The 14779-nt window shown below is 48.4% G+C and overlaps 1 protein-coding gene across 2 annotated transcripts; it reads left to right on the forward strand.

Moving 5' to 3' along the window:
* The first annotated feature begins 812 nt into the window (after positions 1–812).
* ENDOD1 (endonuclease domain containing 1) lies at positions 813–13661 on the forward strand. Of its 2 annotated transcripts, XR_013776192.1 has the most exons (3): positions 869–1582; positions 6848–8284; positions 11394–13661. XR_013776192.1 is itself a non-coding variant. In XM_079320503.1 (2 exons), exons 1-2 carry the CDS (start codon positions 1289–1291, stop codon positions 7979–7981), a joined length of 1428 nt encoding a protein of 475 aa, XP_079176629.1. In that variant the 5' UTR covers positions 813–1288; the 3' UTR covers positions 7982–10880. The 2 variants fall into 2 exon arrangements, 1 of the variants encoding a protein (XP_079176629.1); XM_079320503.1 differs by lacking the exon at positions 11394–13661 and having other exon boundaries at positions 813–1582; positions 6848–10880.
* The last annotated feature ends 1118 nt before the right edge of the window (positions 13662–14779 follow it).

Here is a 14779-nt window from a genome sequence, read left to right on the forward strand (position 1 = left end):
ACGTATTTCCTTGTCTTGATCCTTCCAGAGGTCATCCCTGAGTAGAGGAATGATAGTCATACAGGGCAGTCTATTTTTAGCCTTTCACAGACTCCTTCACAGACCTTGGCCAGGCACTTTAACCACTCACCATCCCACTTCATAATTTTCAATATGGACAAAATCCTACCTTGTCTGCAAAGTACTTGTAGGATGGTAGCACTTGGGAGGTCTTTTGCTTGAAAATTTTATTATAAAAGGGACTTGTGCCCTATTCTTTTTTAGGTTGTTGGCAACACAGCTGATCACATCTCACTTCTTGGGTGGAAAAATGCTACCTTTTCTTGACTCCAAGGTACTGGTCTGTAATCTCCTTTCCATCTCCACTATTTTGCAAACATTAATTTTCCCAGCCACCGAAGGAATATTTCAGTGCTTTTACCCCACGGTAGCCAAAGTATCATAGGCAGCACTTTATTGGGTGGATGGTTACTCTGCTGAACATAAACTCAGAGGAGCACCTTCATTTCCCTTTTTTGCCAGTTCCATAGGTTTGGCCAAAATGTTCTGTGATGGATGCTGATTAGGGGTACGTGATCTGAGGTCTTCATCCTTCTGCTTGTTGCTCATCTCTGCTGAGAGAGGTGTCCCAAGATCAGGTGATACTGGAGAGTTTTGAATTCTCCATGCAGCTCCAGGAGAGATGGGAGGTGATTGCCTTTCCCAAGCATCTAAGCAGCATATGGCAGAATAGTGATGACAGACACCCCAAAAAAGTTGAAAGGGGGCTCTAATGTTGCCACCTCTCTCCTTTCTGTCCCTCTCCTTTGGCCGGGCTCAGAGCTGGAGAGGACAGCTAATACCTTCTTTGGGGTGGTGAATCTGACTTTGCAGCATCCCCTCTTGCCAGCCTCAGGAACATTTCTGGCTGTGTCAGCCAAAATTCCTGCCGGGGACTGCTGCAATGCAGCACACCACACCCCCGCCGGCGCTGAGCCCCAGCCCGGGCAGCGGTGCGGCTGAGCCGCAGCCCTGGAGTCCCTCCTCCCCTCCCAAGGAGCCCCGATGATTCCAGGTCGCTCGGCATCCTCTCCCGCGGGCAGCAGCGTGTGTCGGAGCAGCCCGGCGCGCCTTCTGTCTCACAAGGCGCTGCCCGCGCACCGCGCTGCTCCCGCAGGGATCGGCCGCGGTTTCGGGTTTCATTTCCCTCGCACGCTACACCCCAATTCCAGACGCTCTCTGGCTTCGCTGCTGCACGGACTGTGGTCCTCTGCCGTACCCAGCTGCCCTCGGCTCCAGGGAGTGGACCATGAAGACGTCAATTCTATTCTTGCTTTGCATCTCGCTTTTCCCAGGCTTTTCCCAGGGCAGAGTTGTCAGAGAGGATGAAACCGGTTTTGCCGAGTGTAACGTGTTCTTCCCTGGACAAGTCCCACCCGAAGGATTTACGGAGCCGTTCCATGTGAAAATCTGTCAGCAGTACAACAGAGCGCCGCGCTTTGCAACCCTCTACAGTACTAAGGACAAAATCCCTCTTTATTCGGCTTTTAAGTTTACAAAGTCAGCTCAAAGTGAGGAGGAGAGCTGGCTGGTTGAACCGCAGGTAAGGCAGCTTTTCCTTCACTGTAAAACAACTGGTTTTGGAGAAATTTCCTCTGGGGTAAAGCTTGGGCTAGAATTTTGCAAAGGAGGCAGGAACTCTTCTTGTTGAACTTCTGTTGGTATGAATTTAGCATGAGCAGAACTTATTTTTGTGCTTGGAAGCGAGCAAACAAATAGTTTCTTGTCCCAGGGAGCTTATAATGAAAACTGAGAGGCTGCTACACAAATGTGCAGTGCCAGGGGAGAGGAAAGCCCTCTCTGACACCAGCAATGTGTTTGTCCTGTCCAGCCAGCTCTTGTGGGCAGGGAGCACATAGCAGTGTCAACTTCAAGTTTGTTCTGTTGCCAGTATGATCACAGTGTTGATAGGGGCTCTCTAGCTTCACTGAGCAGAGATAAAGCATCCATTTGTGGTTCACCAAGTTGATGCTGCAGCTTTTCAGTACGTCCCAGTGTTGCAGACTGAGGTAGGAAAATTAGTTGCTGTGTCCTGGGGCATGCAGGCTTCAGTAAGGTCAGAAGTATGCAGTATAAAATTAATTTTACCAGAGCCTCGTTGTTTTTTTTTGTCTTCCCTGACACTTGGAATGTTTAAGCAAGGCCTTCAGGCTGCTTAATTTAAAGGAAATCCTTTAAAAACTGGTGGTGCCCTAAGAGAACTTTAGGTCTCCTCTTTTCCCTCCCCATATTTTAGATTTTTCAGCAGTGATAATGAGAAATATTGTAGCAACATCAGACTACCCCATCTGTTGAGCTCAGGACAGATTGTCAGTGTGCAAGGGAGCTTTGTTAGGGCAGGAATGGCTGCAGTGTCAGGGCAGTGTGACCCCATGGCTACTGGATGTTGCCACAATCAAAGCTCACCCCTCTGCCAGGAGAATGCTGTACTTATTTTTCTCATGTGTGGTGATGAGATGCTAAGGCCACAAAGCCACAGGCATTGAAGACAGGACATATTAAGAGGTTATCTTCAGCCTGGACTGTCTTCTGGCTCTCTGGGCTGGGTTTTGAGTTGCAGGAGTTTCTAGGGACCTTTTGATCTGTGCTCCTTCCGCTTCACAGGCAAGCTGTGGGAGTGTGCCCTTTTAAAACAGAAAAAAAACTTTTGCAGACTCTGTTATCACTGAATCCCAAACTTTGTGTGTCCTGCCACCAAAACCTTCTGCAGCCTGAGAATAATAGGGCAAGTGCTACCTTTATTTGTTCTGGCTTCTCCAGAGCAGCCTCACAGGTTGACAATAGTTCTTAGTTGACACTGAGGGTTACCTTCATCCACTGGTGAAATGCAGATGTCTCAAAGGCAGGAGTTAGAAATTCTTCAGTTCCCTGAAGAACTTCTGACTGGCACAGAAAAGTTCTAGGACAAAAACCAACCAACCAAACAATATATATATATAAATGCAGGAGAATATGTAAGGGGAAGAAATCAAGAACATGAAGAATTCCTACAACTCAAGAAGAAAATGCATACAGCCCTCTCAGACACTGCCACTTGGAGGAGAGATTGGGAAAGAGCTTTCCTACCCATTATGCATGTTCTACCAAGGCTAGGTCAGATGGCTGCTGAAGGGAACCCTTAGCAATAGCAACACCTGCTCTGCAGCACAGCCCAGTGAGCTCATATCACCAATTTTCTGGGTAATTTCTTTGGCAAGACAGGGATAGCTGGGTATGAGCTGGCTCAGCTGCACATGGAGATGCAGGCACTCAGCAAATGGAAAGAAATCACTATGAAAACACTCTCAGCACTCCCGTGAGGGCCTCAAGGTTGTCATATGCTTTTTTGGGGGGGATAATGATGTAAGTGGTGAGGGCACCATCTCACTCCCTCAGGAACGTCTGCCTGAGAAACAAATGCCAAATGTAGCACAGAGGAAGTAATTGGGTGAGAAGTGTGTGGAATGTCAGTGCCACCCACTGCAGATTGGCAGCTGGAAACAATGAATTAATTCAGCAATTAGTAAAAAATTAGAGAGCAGGAAGGGTAGGCTGATGAGCAGGGTACTGATGGGACTCCCCCAGGTGCAGGTCTGAAAACCTGCTCTGCCACAGATTTTCTAGAGGTTGAGAACAAGTCACTTAGATGTCTTTTACCTCATTCCATTTTGGTTGTCTGAAAATCTGTGTTTGATTCTTTCTAAAGTAGCTTAGAGAGACATGGAAAACTCCAGAGTTTCTTTTTCCATCCTAATTTATGAGGGGCTGGATGAATTACCTTGTGTTTTCATTTGGTTAATGGCTACCACCAGGCAAACAACCAAGGTGGGATTCTTGCCCAGGTGCAGTGCAGCTCCCTTTGAGCTGCTCTTGCAATCTCTTGGTGGAGAGTTAAGAGAACAGGCACTTCTAGAGCCACTTGTGAGTGTTCCTGCTACAGAAACATCAGCGTAAGGTGCAGTGAGGTATGGAATCCCACACTCAGGCTGGATCAAAATTTCCACTTCAGTCAGGGGTGTAAGGGTGCCTGAGGAAGTGGTGGGAGAGGGAGGCTGAAGTTCAGGGATCCTACATACCAGGGTGGGAAGGTGGGGGCTGGCAGCGTCCTGCCTTGTTAAATGACCAAACTCAATGGGAGCTGCCTGCCCTAATAACTGTGTGTTGCCATACTTTTAATCCCCGTCTGCCTCTGTCCCATCTGTGAAACTGCACCCTCCACTTAATGACACACATCAATATTGTTATGTGCTAATATCATACAGGCTTCAGGCACAAAAGTTGTTTTTAAATCTCCATCCTATGATAAGGAGTTACTGTCCTGCGTGGATTTTGCCCTGAGCTGTTCCAGGTTATTTGGACAAGTGGCTTCATGCTGACTCCATGAACCCAGATGAGTTTGAGGTGACACAAGCCAGAAGCTTTTTGAAGCAGGGAGAAAAGGTACCTTGCAATGCAGATTAGATGCAGTGCTGAGATGGCCTGCCTTTGGGACTGAGCTGAAGAAGGCATGAGAACCTCAGGTATGTATTAGTTATTACAAACCATAATAGGAGTTATTATAAGCATAGTTAGGTGATGTCAGAGCCTTACACATGAACAGCACACAGCTGCATTTTTTATCATAATCTTTTTTAATTGCACCCAAACAATCTCAGAGGTATGTTCAAAGGCCTGCAACTGCGCAGGTAACCAGGGACACGTTTTTTTGATAGTCTCCTCAAGGTTTGCATGCAGCAGCTCATAGGGAGGGAGAAACTAGATTTATTCTGCTTCATGTAGGTTGGCAATTTCTGCCAGGAGGCAGAGCTGATCCATCTCAGGTCTGTGTCTTTGTAGTATGCCAGCACTCACCGTGGGTGTGAGATGGGATGGGGGTCTCTGAGAGGGTGTAAAACTGAGAACAGTTCCTGGGCACAGCCTCACATCTGTGCCCAATCCCCATCACCACTTTTGTGTGATTAAACACACTGGGTGCATCCCTCGTCCCATGGCACACCATCATCTCAGCAGAAGGGGAGAATGCCGAGGGAAGGGGAGGCAGGAAGAGACAGTGATTTTGTGGAATGCAAAATGTCTGGCCTCATCAGCCAGCTGCAGCCTGTTGTTTGGGGTGGCTGAGCAAAAGGAACAGAATAAGACAGTAAAAATGCAGAATAAGTCTTTCTAAGCAGTGCATTTAGAGAAAGCTCTAGTTTGTGCATCAGCACATGAGACTCACTATGATCCTCTCCCAGTTCTGAAGCAATAAGCATCAAATGCGTCAAAAAAAAAAAAAAGATGAAGAAACCTCCTTAGCAGGAGATGGGGTAATGCAGCCTTCTGCAATGGCCTGGCTTGGCACTGTGACCAGGTTTGGTGCAGAGGGAGCCCTGCACCTTGACTGCAGGGGCTTGGCTGACGCAGGAACTCAGTTCCTGCAGGCAGCAACCAGAGCTCAGTTCCCAGGTGAAGATGATGGACAGATGCTGACATTGGCCCTTTCACCCTGGCTTTCACCACAGGCTGGTGCAGAGCTGTGAGGAGGTGATGTGGCACTAAGAGGATGTAAACTCTGTGTAAGGTTGCAAGGACATAGTTGGATATCTGACCAAATGCACTGCAGAGTGGTCAAGAGACAAGGATGGATGACCTGGCAAGGTCATCCATTCAGGGCAGACTATGAACTGTCTGCCATGGATGTCTCCAAAGTGCATATTAGGTAGTGCAGTAAACAGTTTATAGGCTAGGGGCAAGGGAAGAAGGTTTAATTGGGCCAGCACAATGCTGGGACCTGAGGGCCACACCCTCTGAAGCAGAGACTACAGAAAGCAGCAACTGCCAGAGATTGTCTGCCACCCCTGAACTTCTACCAACGTGTTCACCCTCTAATTTAAGGAACAAAATGACAATTTGGCACAGCCCTCTGGAGTGGCTGCAGGCAGTGTCAATAGGACTATGGATCAGACAGAGTTATGGCCACCTGAGAAAAACCTGAACACACCCTGACATTTAGTGTTGCTCCTCCCACTGCTCTTTACTGCCTCTGCCTGCCCCCTTCCCTCATGCTGGCTCCAGGACAAATTCCCTCTGCAGTAATTGCTACCTCTGGCTCCACTGCATGGGAACAGGCAGGTAGCACAGACCCCATCGAGGACCTTGGGTGGTGGCACCCTCAGCCATGTTACACCAGGAGCTGCATGGTCATTAAGGATGAGGTGCAGGCTATTATTGACGTGAGGGTTAGGTTACTGATGACCAGCCCTGCTCCAGCCCTAGGAGCTCACTGCTGTGTCTCCTGTTCAAGGTGGGGTAGTTCAGGTAATCTGACAATGTCTGGCTTCATTCTTGCATCTTACACAATAAGTGGTGAGAGGTAAATGCCTTCTCTAGACATCTTATACACCATGGCTTGTTTGTTTTTTTCTTTCCCCATGGCTTGGATTTGATAGTTCAGAAGTCTTAAGGTGCCATGGTGCAGGTACCACGACAGTAAGAGGTGAAAACATTACCCTAAATCTAGCCATCTATTGGTCTTAAAAATTTATTTTAGGACAAATTGCAAGTTAGAGGCTTGGTATATTGTGCCTGGTGAGATTTTGATTTCTGTGCTGTGTACCAGACTGGAAAGCTGGAAATATCCTTTGGAGTTTAAACCAATGTGATTGGCAGAGAAGCTAAGTAGAGAATACACTCCTCTGAAGCACTTCAGGGAAGGTAAGGAGAGGGTACAGGCTATAATCCAAGGCATGTATTAGTAGTCCTAACAAAAAGTATACATCAAGGCCAGTTTTACACATTGTTTTCTAGGAGAGTGAATTGCATGCAGTAACGCTTCTCTCTGCTCTTTCAGATAGATGATCCAGAAAATGACTTGCATGAAATGGTTCATGAAGCCGATATTGGTGGCACTGTGGCCAACCTTGGTGCAAATCAAGCCCTGACCTCAGACTATGTGGGCTCTGGATACGAGAGAGGCCTTCTCAATCCCAGTTTGCTTAATGAGGAGGATTTCCAAGTGGCCACTTACACACTCACAAACGCCGTCCCTCTGAGCCCAGCTCTGAGCAAAAGCTGGCACAGAGACCTTGGGAGGGTAGTGGAGCAAGCTCTGACCCCTCACTGTTCCAATATGGATCATCTATATCTCCTTGCAGGTGCCATTCCTTCCAGTGTCCAAGTGAAAGGCAAGGTGTCAGTGCCAGAGAGTCTCTGGCTGGCAGCCTGCTGTGATGCTCCAGAGGGATGGTCCCTGGGACTAGTGAAAAAAATCAATGATGAAAGCAGCTTAGCAGACCTCACGGTGAGAGAGCTGGAGAAGCAGCTTCTACCAGGAGTTCATTTGTTCAAGGGCCACTGTGGGGAAGACAAACAAAACCAGGAGAAAAGAGAAGCAGTATTGCAAGCTGTCAGTCAGATCCGCTCTGGAGAGCAAGTAGGAGCAAGTAACAACCAAGAGACCAAAGAAAGCGGCTGGGTGAGAAGAGTGGCTGGTATCATTGCTACCCCTTTCATCAAACTTCTGGAACTTCTCATCTACATCTTTGTGGAACTGGTGAAGTTTGTGTTTTATTTTCTGTGGCTTGTTGTAAAGCGAGTTGTTGGTACAATTCTGGACGGAGTCTACAGCCTATGGAATGGGGTGGTGTCCTACCTTAAAGCTGTCAGCATGGTGCTCATCAGCATCCCCTATGATGTTGGGAGAGTCATCATCAACATCTGCCTGGGCTTCCTGCAAATTGTTCAAGATGTGTTGTCCCTCACCTACAGGATCCTGAGCATCCCTGTGGGGTTCATCCTTCACCTTGCTGCTTTCCCTTACCACTCCATCTGTGCCATTCCCTCTGTCCTTAAAGACATGGCCACTGGGATTGGGGGCACCTTCTCTCTGGTCATCGATGCCACAGCCGCTGTTCTGCATGGCTTTTGTTACCTGGCTGGTCACATCGTCAAACGGTTTGTCCCTAAAGGCTCCTCTGACGACTGAGAGGGACACAAACCAAGGCTGCAAACACACGGAATGAAGGAGGAGTGGGGCAATGCTTTAAGATATGTGGCCAAATGCTGTCAATTTCATTCTGGTATTTATTGTAGTGACATTAATAATAATGAACTGACTGGGGAATAACAAGGAGGGCCAAGGCAATGTCGCTCGGGGCCGCCACCACTGTAACTCAACTTCTGTCTGTTGTGAAATGTTTGGGTTTTATTGGTGCAGGACACAAAATTTCTGTGATTTGCAGGTGTCAAGATGCTTCCTCTGGGAAATGCACACTAACTGTGGTAGGAGGTAATTTCTTTCTGGCTATGATGACACTGAGACTTACGCACTGGCAATGAGCTCTGCAGAAGCCCATCCCTTCCAAGGAGCAGGTGGTGGTGGTTAGGGGAGGCCATGAGTTACAGAGGATTACTGGGACTTGGTAAAAGGAGAGGGAGACGAGCACAAAGACTTGGGGCTGGGAAACAGCAGGGAGCAGGGTGGAATGGGGGCAAAATCCTGCTGTTGGCTGCTTTTGCTTATTTCTCTGGCGTTCCACTGGTGGAAGGGATGCAGCTGGGTAAATCTCACAGTCTTCAGGCCTTTCCAAACACCTGAAATTGCATGGATCTTGCTGCAAGGAAAGACCCACTGCCCCTTTTTTATTTTCTGCATGGTGGGAAAGCATTTTTTCTTAGCCATACCAAGGTCATCTTCTCCCAACCCTTCCTTTCTGTCTGGTGACCACTGAAGGTTGGAGCCCTGAATCTTCAAGATGTGGTGTTCTCTAAAGGTCTAAGCCCATTAATGTCTTAGCCCTGAAGCCCTTGTGTCTGCTCCAATGCCCAGCAGATCTAGGAGCTGCACTTTTGCATTCAAATCTGTTGTCATCTGCCTTGTTTCCCCTGAGAGCTGACTGCTGCTGAAGCATGTAGGGAACTATGGATGTCAGGTGGGAGGAGAGGCAAGAGGGATCCTGGGCTGCAGCCCTTGTTTTGCTGTGTGAAGACCCACCTGGTGAGCCCATGCACAGACACCTTAATGTCAGAGCTGGAACCAACTCCTCTTCTGTACATTTTATCTTCACTGCTCACTCTTCACCCCTTCTTCCCCCTGCCAGCATGAGCCATGTCCCGAAGATCTGCAGCGCTGGAGCTGGGGCACACATCAGGGCTTTGCAGGGGACCAGCAAGTGTTTGCAGCCAGATGAGGGGCACAGAGACATCTGCCACTACTGGAGAAGGGCACAGGACGGCTGCCCTTCCCTGGGGCTTGGCTTTGGATCTCTTGGTGCAGTTGCCTGCAGAGGGAGGCTTCCTGTGTCAGCAGCATTTACTTTGACTGGACTCCAAGAGACGTTTGGAGATCCTACATGCATGGTTTCATCCTTTCACACCCATCTGTGTCTCTCCCTCCAGCACTAGCTTGGTGTGGACCCCTGATCTACCATAGCATCCCATAATGAGTCCCAGGGGTGAGCAGGCTGGTGCTGCCATCTCAGTGGTGCTCTGTTGGTGCTGGACTGTCCTGGGTTGAAGTTACTCAGTTACTGATGTGGCAGCTTTGCTCTCTGCATCAAGTAGCCTGCAGCAAGGCTGAGCTGGCAGGGATGGATTCAGAGGGAAAAGGAGATTTGGCTTGTTCATGATGGGGCAGAATTGTTTCTTTAGCTCAGGGGCTGTGTTCAATGCAATTCAGTGCACATCCCATCCCAGTACACCCTGGCCAGGTGGCACCCAGTGATGCAAATGGCAAATCTGGAGATGCCAACAAGTGGGGAAGCAGTGGCAAGGGTGGAAAGAGAGGATGACTCCTTGTCTTGCCCTTCATGGGCCACCACTGGTTTATGGAGAAAGAGAGTCTGTCTGCAAGCAGAACTGGCTTTGTTCAAAAGGAAAGGCAGCTTTTGTGTGGGTTGTAGTTGGGTAAAGTTCTGTGGTTTGCTATAGGAATATTGGGTGCAAGGGGCAATGTCACTGCTCCTAACAGGTAGACAGCAGCCAGTGGATGTTCTCCAAACCAACCTTTCCATGTCTGCACACTCAAACATGCCTGGCCTGCTGTCAAGACAGATGTGGAGCTGATTTCCCACTTCGCCATGAAACCCTGTCTCAATCCTGGTACTCCTCTAGGGCTACATGGCAGGTGTCAAAGCAGGAAAGAAGCCAGCTCAAGCCCCAAGGGATGCTAGGGTGGGGTGACAGGGGGCCCCCGGATCCCCAGCAGCCTCTGAAGGCAGGTGTGATGGCAGCAGCTCTCAAATACAGCCCAAGCACTGGGGAGAAGGGGTAGCTGCCCCCACAGCTGTCTTGCACCTTCTGTGTGGCCTTATCTCTGACCCTTCTTAGCTGTGGCACTGCCCAGCAGCCAGCCATGCACTTCCTGGGACTCTGACCCAGAGCAGCTTCCCTGCATCCCAGGTCCAGCAGCATCTGCAGTTGCAGGGACGTGGATCAAGCAGATCCTCGTGTGCTGGTAAGCAGCAAAGCTGGGGCACCTCAGGACTGCACTGTCCATTTGCCACCACCATTGCTACCCCACCTAGCTCAGGCCAGCATGTCCCTGCTGCAGCCATGACTTCTGACAGTCCTTGGAATCTGAGGTGCTGCAGCTCTATAGGATTTGGGCAGATGTGCAACACTATTATTAAAATTGTCTTAACATGCTCAGATTTCAAATGCTGAGAACAGTAACTGGCATGGGGCATTTCTCTTCTGTGCTGAGTGTCTGAGCAGGCAGTGGGAAATCTGCCTTGAACATCAGCAATTATCACAGAACAAGCAACATCCTGCAAAAAAAACACTGTTTGAGATTCTTCTTATCTAGGCATGATTTATGGCTCCTGAACTTGACTCTATCCTTGGAAACGTATGGCTTCAACAAAATAAAATTACTTTTCCTAAGAGAGGCTGGTATCACTTTCTGTCACAGTTGCAAATGAGATAATACAACCTAGAGTGTCCTGACTAATCAAGAAAACACCAGCAGCACAGTTTTTCCTTGTAACAGCTTGACATCTGATATTAATGGCTCTTTTGTGCTTTTTAAACAGCTTTCCTCTCTCAAAGCACTCTAAGGCTCAATTAATTAAGCTGCAGAATAAGTTGGTGAAAGCTGAGGTGTTGCAGGCAGTGAATATGACTCTGTGTGTGCCAGGAGAGAGGACAGTTTTATTCTTGTCAGACACAGTGAGATGCACCTGGAGTCCATCACGGTAGCCAGTTTTCCTACAGAAATCCCAGCCCAGCAGCACAGTTCTTCACAGCTCACAGGGAGAAACTCCCTCTTGTGCAGTGCTGGTCCCTGGACTGGCTTTGTCACAACTTCTTCACCTTCCCTGACAGAGGTAATTCTACTCCACTGAAAGTATGGAGGTCCTGTGATGAGTAAACCAGATGTTGGCACCTCTGTTTTGCAGGTACCTCTCCTTGGGCAGAGGAACCCCTGCAGCTGAGTCTGCATCTGTCTCGAGTCTGGCACTGGTGCAGGTTGTCTGGAGAAGCTGTGGATGCCCCATCACTGGAAATGGTCAAGTTGGCAGGTTGGATGGGGCTTTGATCAACGTGGTCTAGTGGAAGGTGTCTCTGCCCTAGCCAGATCACCCCAAGCTTTTGACACAGGAGTCTCTGCACCTCGAGGTGACCCTTGTCTCTGCTGCATCCACCCACCATGGCAGAGAGACCCAGCAGCCCTGCAGGACAGCCCCTCAGTCTCAGGCCCTCTGGGTCACACCTCTGCTACCACTGCACATTTAAAGCTGCTCCCCTTGCATGAATCCCCATCAGCAGCTCCCTCCCTCCCTCTGGCCTGAACAGGAGCTGCTCCTGCTCAGCAGGGAATTGTGCCATGCTTGCTCACAGGTTATCTCTCCAGCATAGTCAGGGCCAGAAAATGGAAAAGGGATTGGAAAATAAATACCCGTGCAACTTGTTTGGCCAGGAGGGATTGTCTGGGAGCAAGGAGTGTGAGGTGTGTCCAGGATGTGTGTGGTAGTGAGGTTGCAATACTGTGAGTTTGGCATGGGATGATTTCTCTCTGCTGCACAGACTCCTGCACTGTTGGACTTACTTTGGTGGATCTCACGCTGGGTAACATCTGCTATTGATTTCCACAGAACTGGTGTTTCCAGCCAAGCAGAAACGCCTAAAGACTTTCCAGTGGTGTTAGTGTTACAGCTGCTTGGAAAATCTCCAAGGAATTATATTCTGTCAGAATGGGATGATTTATCAGACAGGGTTCTTTTCATGGCAATTTACCACTTTTAGTGGAAAATGTTTTTCGAGTCCAGGTTGGAACAAGGACAGGAAACATCCAAGAGCAGCCCAGGGTCTGGATTAGTGGTTTGGATGTGGACATTCAGCACCCACTCCTGCCTAACAGCAGGTTTGGCATGTGAACGTGGCTCTTTCTGTCTCAGAGGCATATCCTTCAGCCATGGCCCATCTTAGCATATGTGTGATTTTCTTCCATTTGTGAGAGTGAAAAAAACCCCGTCTCCTTTCCAAAAATACTGAAATTGTGACAGTATTCCTGGGATGTAAAAGCCATTTTCTACTGAGCCAGCAGCAAAGTTGCCTGCAAAACTGAAGCAGAGGCTTCAAATTCTTCTGCAGTATCATCTTTATTAATAAATTGATGTTCTAATCTAATTTAACATGGTGAAGAATGGACATCTGGAGCAGATGTCATTGTGTGACTTTTCCAAATCCCCAGTACCTGCTGGTAGAAGATGTTTATGGGCCAGTGCCAGGAGCTACAGCAGGTGGCCAGGGCCATGATGGTGGGCAGGGAAGGAAATGTGGGAGAAGAACATCAGACTAAACAAAAGGAAGAAAATTATTTTAAAATGAAAGTAAATTACAATGAGTACGCCCTGGTACAGGTTGTCCATAGAAGTAGGAAGTGCCCCAGCCCTGGAAACATTCAAGGTTAGGCTGGATGGGACTCTGAGCAATCTGATCCAATTCAAGATGTCCCAGGTTGAACTATGTGGCCTTTAAAGGTCCCTTCCAAGCCAAGCATTCCATGATTCTGTGAAAGCAAGTGGCCAGCAAGGGCTGAGCAGTGGTCTCTGCTTGATCCTGACACCAGCAAGCTGCTGATGTGGGTGAAGCAGCACCAGAGGGATGATACAACAGACCCATGGAGACATCTTTCTGTATTTGTGCCATCTAAATGTAGGCATTTAAAATTTCTTCTCTGCAGGCACACGGGTCCTTGTGTTCAGTATAAATATGTCCCCTGGCTTTCACCTGGGCCCCTCAGCTGGATCCTAAAGCTGGGGCCAATGAAGCTTGGGGTTGATGGCTGGTGGGGCTTGTCCCTCCCTTGAAGACCCTCAAGGCTCATCATCTGGTTCACCCAGATGATGGTACAGGTGGGATGGTCTTTCCCACAGCCCCCTGAAAAGCTCTTGGGTCACTAAATCACAGCACTTGAGGATGACTATTCAGCTAGAATAATGAAGTTTGGAAGAGACCTGTAAGATCATTGAGTCCTACCATTGACACAGCACTACCAAATGCACCACTAAACTGTGTCCCCAGGTGCCACATCCATACTTTCTCTGAACTCTTCCAAGGTAGTGATTCACCAATTCCCTAAGCAGTCTGCTCCAATGCCTGACTATCCGTTCAATAAACAATTTTTTCTTAATCTCCAAACTAAACTCCCCTGGTGCAACCTGGGGCCATTTCCTCTTGTCCTGTCACTTGCAACCTGGGAGAAGAGACTGACCAGCACCTGGCTACAACTGGGGACAATGAACAGGCTCTCAGGCTCCAGTGATGAAGATAATTTTGTCCATCCCCATATCCTGTAATGATTCAGATCATGCCCCCATTCCCAACCCAAGGGAGGTTTGGTGGTGTAGGATTTATCTGGGAACCTGGTCCCTGTTCTTTATTTCTCTCAGGAGTTTATTCAAAATGTCATTATTTCTCCATCTCCCATTTCCAGCTGTGGACAGATGCAGGTGTTCAACACAGAGCACGTTCCTGCAATGTGTCCTGCTGGAACTGCTGGGACTCCTGTGGACTGAGTCAGCACTGACTGAGGCTTTGGACCTCTGTGGTTGTGGGGATTTGCACTCAGGTCTGCTAATTAGAGCTGGTAATGATGCCTCCAACTGCTACTGTTCCTGTTTTTCACAAAAATTGTATTTTTGTTTTTTCATAAGAAAGAAAGAAAGAAAGAAGGAAAGAAGGAAAGAAAGAAAGAAAGAAAGAAAGAAAGAAAGAAAGAAAGAAAGAAAGAAAGAAAGAAAGAAAGAAAGAAAGAAAGAAAGAAAGAAAGAAAGAAAGAAAGAAAGAAAGAAAGAAAGAAAGAAAGAAAGAAAAGAAAGGAAAGAAGAAAGGAAAAAAGAAAGAAAGGCCTAGAGGTTAGCTTAAATCTAATGCCATGTTTTCAGCTGATCTGCTGATCTTTTTTTCGGCATCACTGTGCTGTGTTGCAGACCTGAGCTGCAGTTTCATCTCCTGGGAGCTGAATGCTGCATCCCCAACTCCCTGATGGGGAGGCTGGAGGCGGATCAGAGTCCCCCAGGAGATGATTCAGGGCAGATGTCACCCTCTGGTGGAGTCCCTGCCTCTCTCCACGAGTTGCAGAGGGAGCTAAGAGAGATTAGCTGGGTAATTTTGCAAGGCAAATTAAACGCCTGTGTTCAGGCAGCATCACCTCCCCAGCCCAGCCCTTCTGGTGCTTTCAGAGGAGCTGGGACAAAGGTCAGCATGGGAGAGATGGTCTGGGCTGAACCTAAGCCCTCCCCCATGGGACTGCACATTGCACCAGCAGACTGCTGGGAAC

Source organism: Erithacus rubecula (assembly GCF_903797595.1).
Source record: "Erithacus rubecula genome assembly, chromosome: 1".
NCBI classification, from domain to species: Eukaryota; Metazoa; Chordata; class Aves; order Passeriformes; family Muscicapidae; genus Erithacus; species Erithacus rubecula.

Bases quoted from the DNA above. Each gene is read 5' to 3' on its own strand.
- ENDOD1 (XM_079320503.1), top strand. From the start codon at position 1,289: ATGAAGACGTCAATTCTATTCTTGCTTTGCATCTCGCTTTTCCCAGGC. The intron at 1,583-6,847 runs GTAAGGCAGCTT...CTGCTCTTTCAG, and splicing joins GCTGGCTGGTTGAACCGCAG to ATAGATGATCCAGAAAATGA.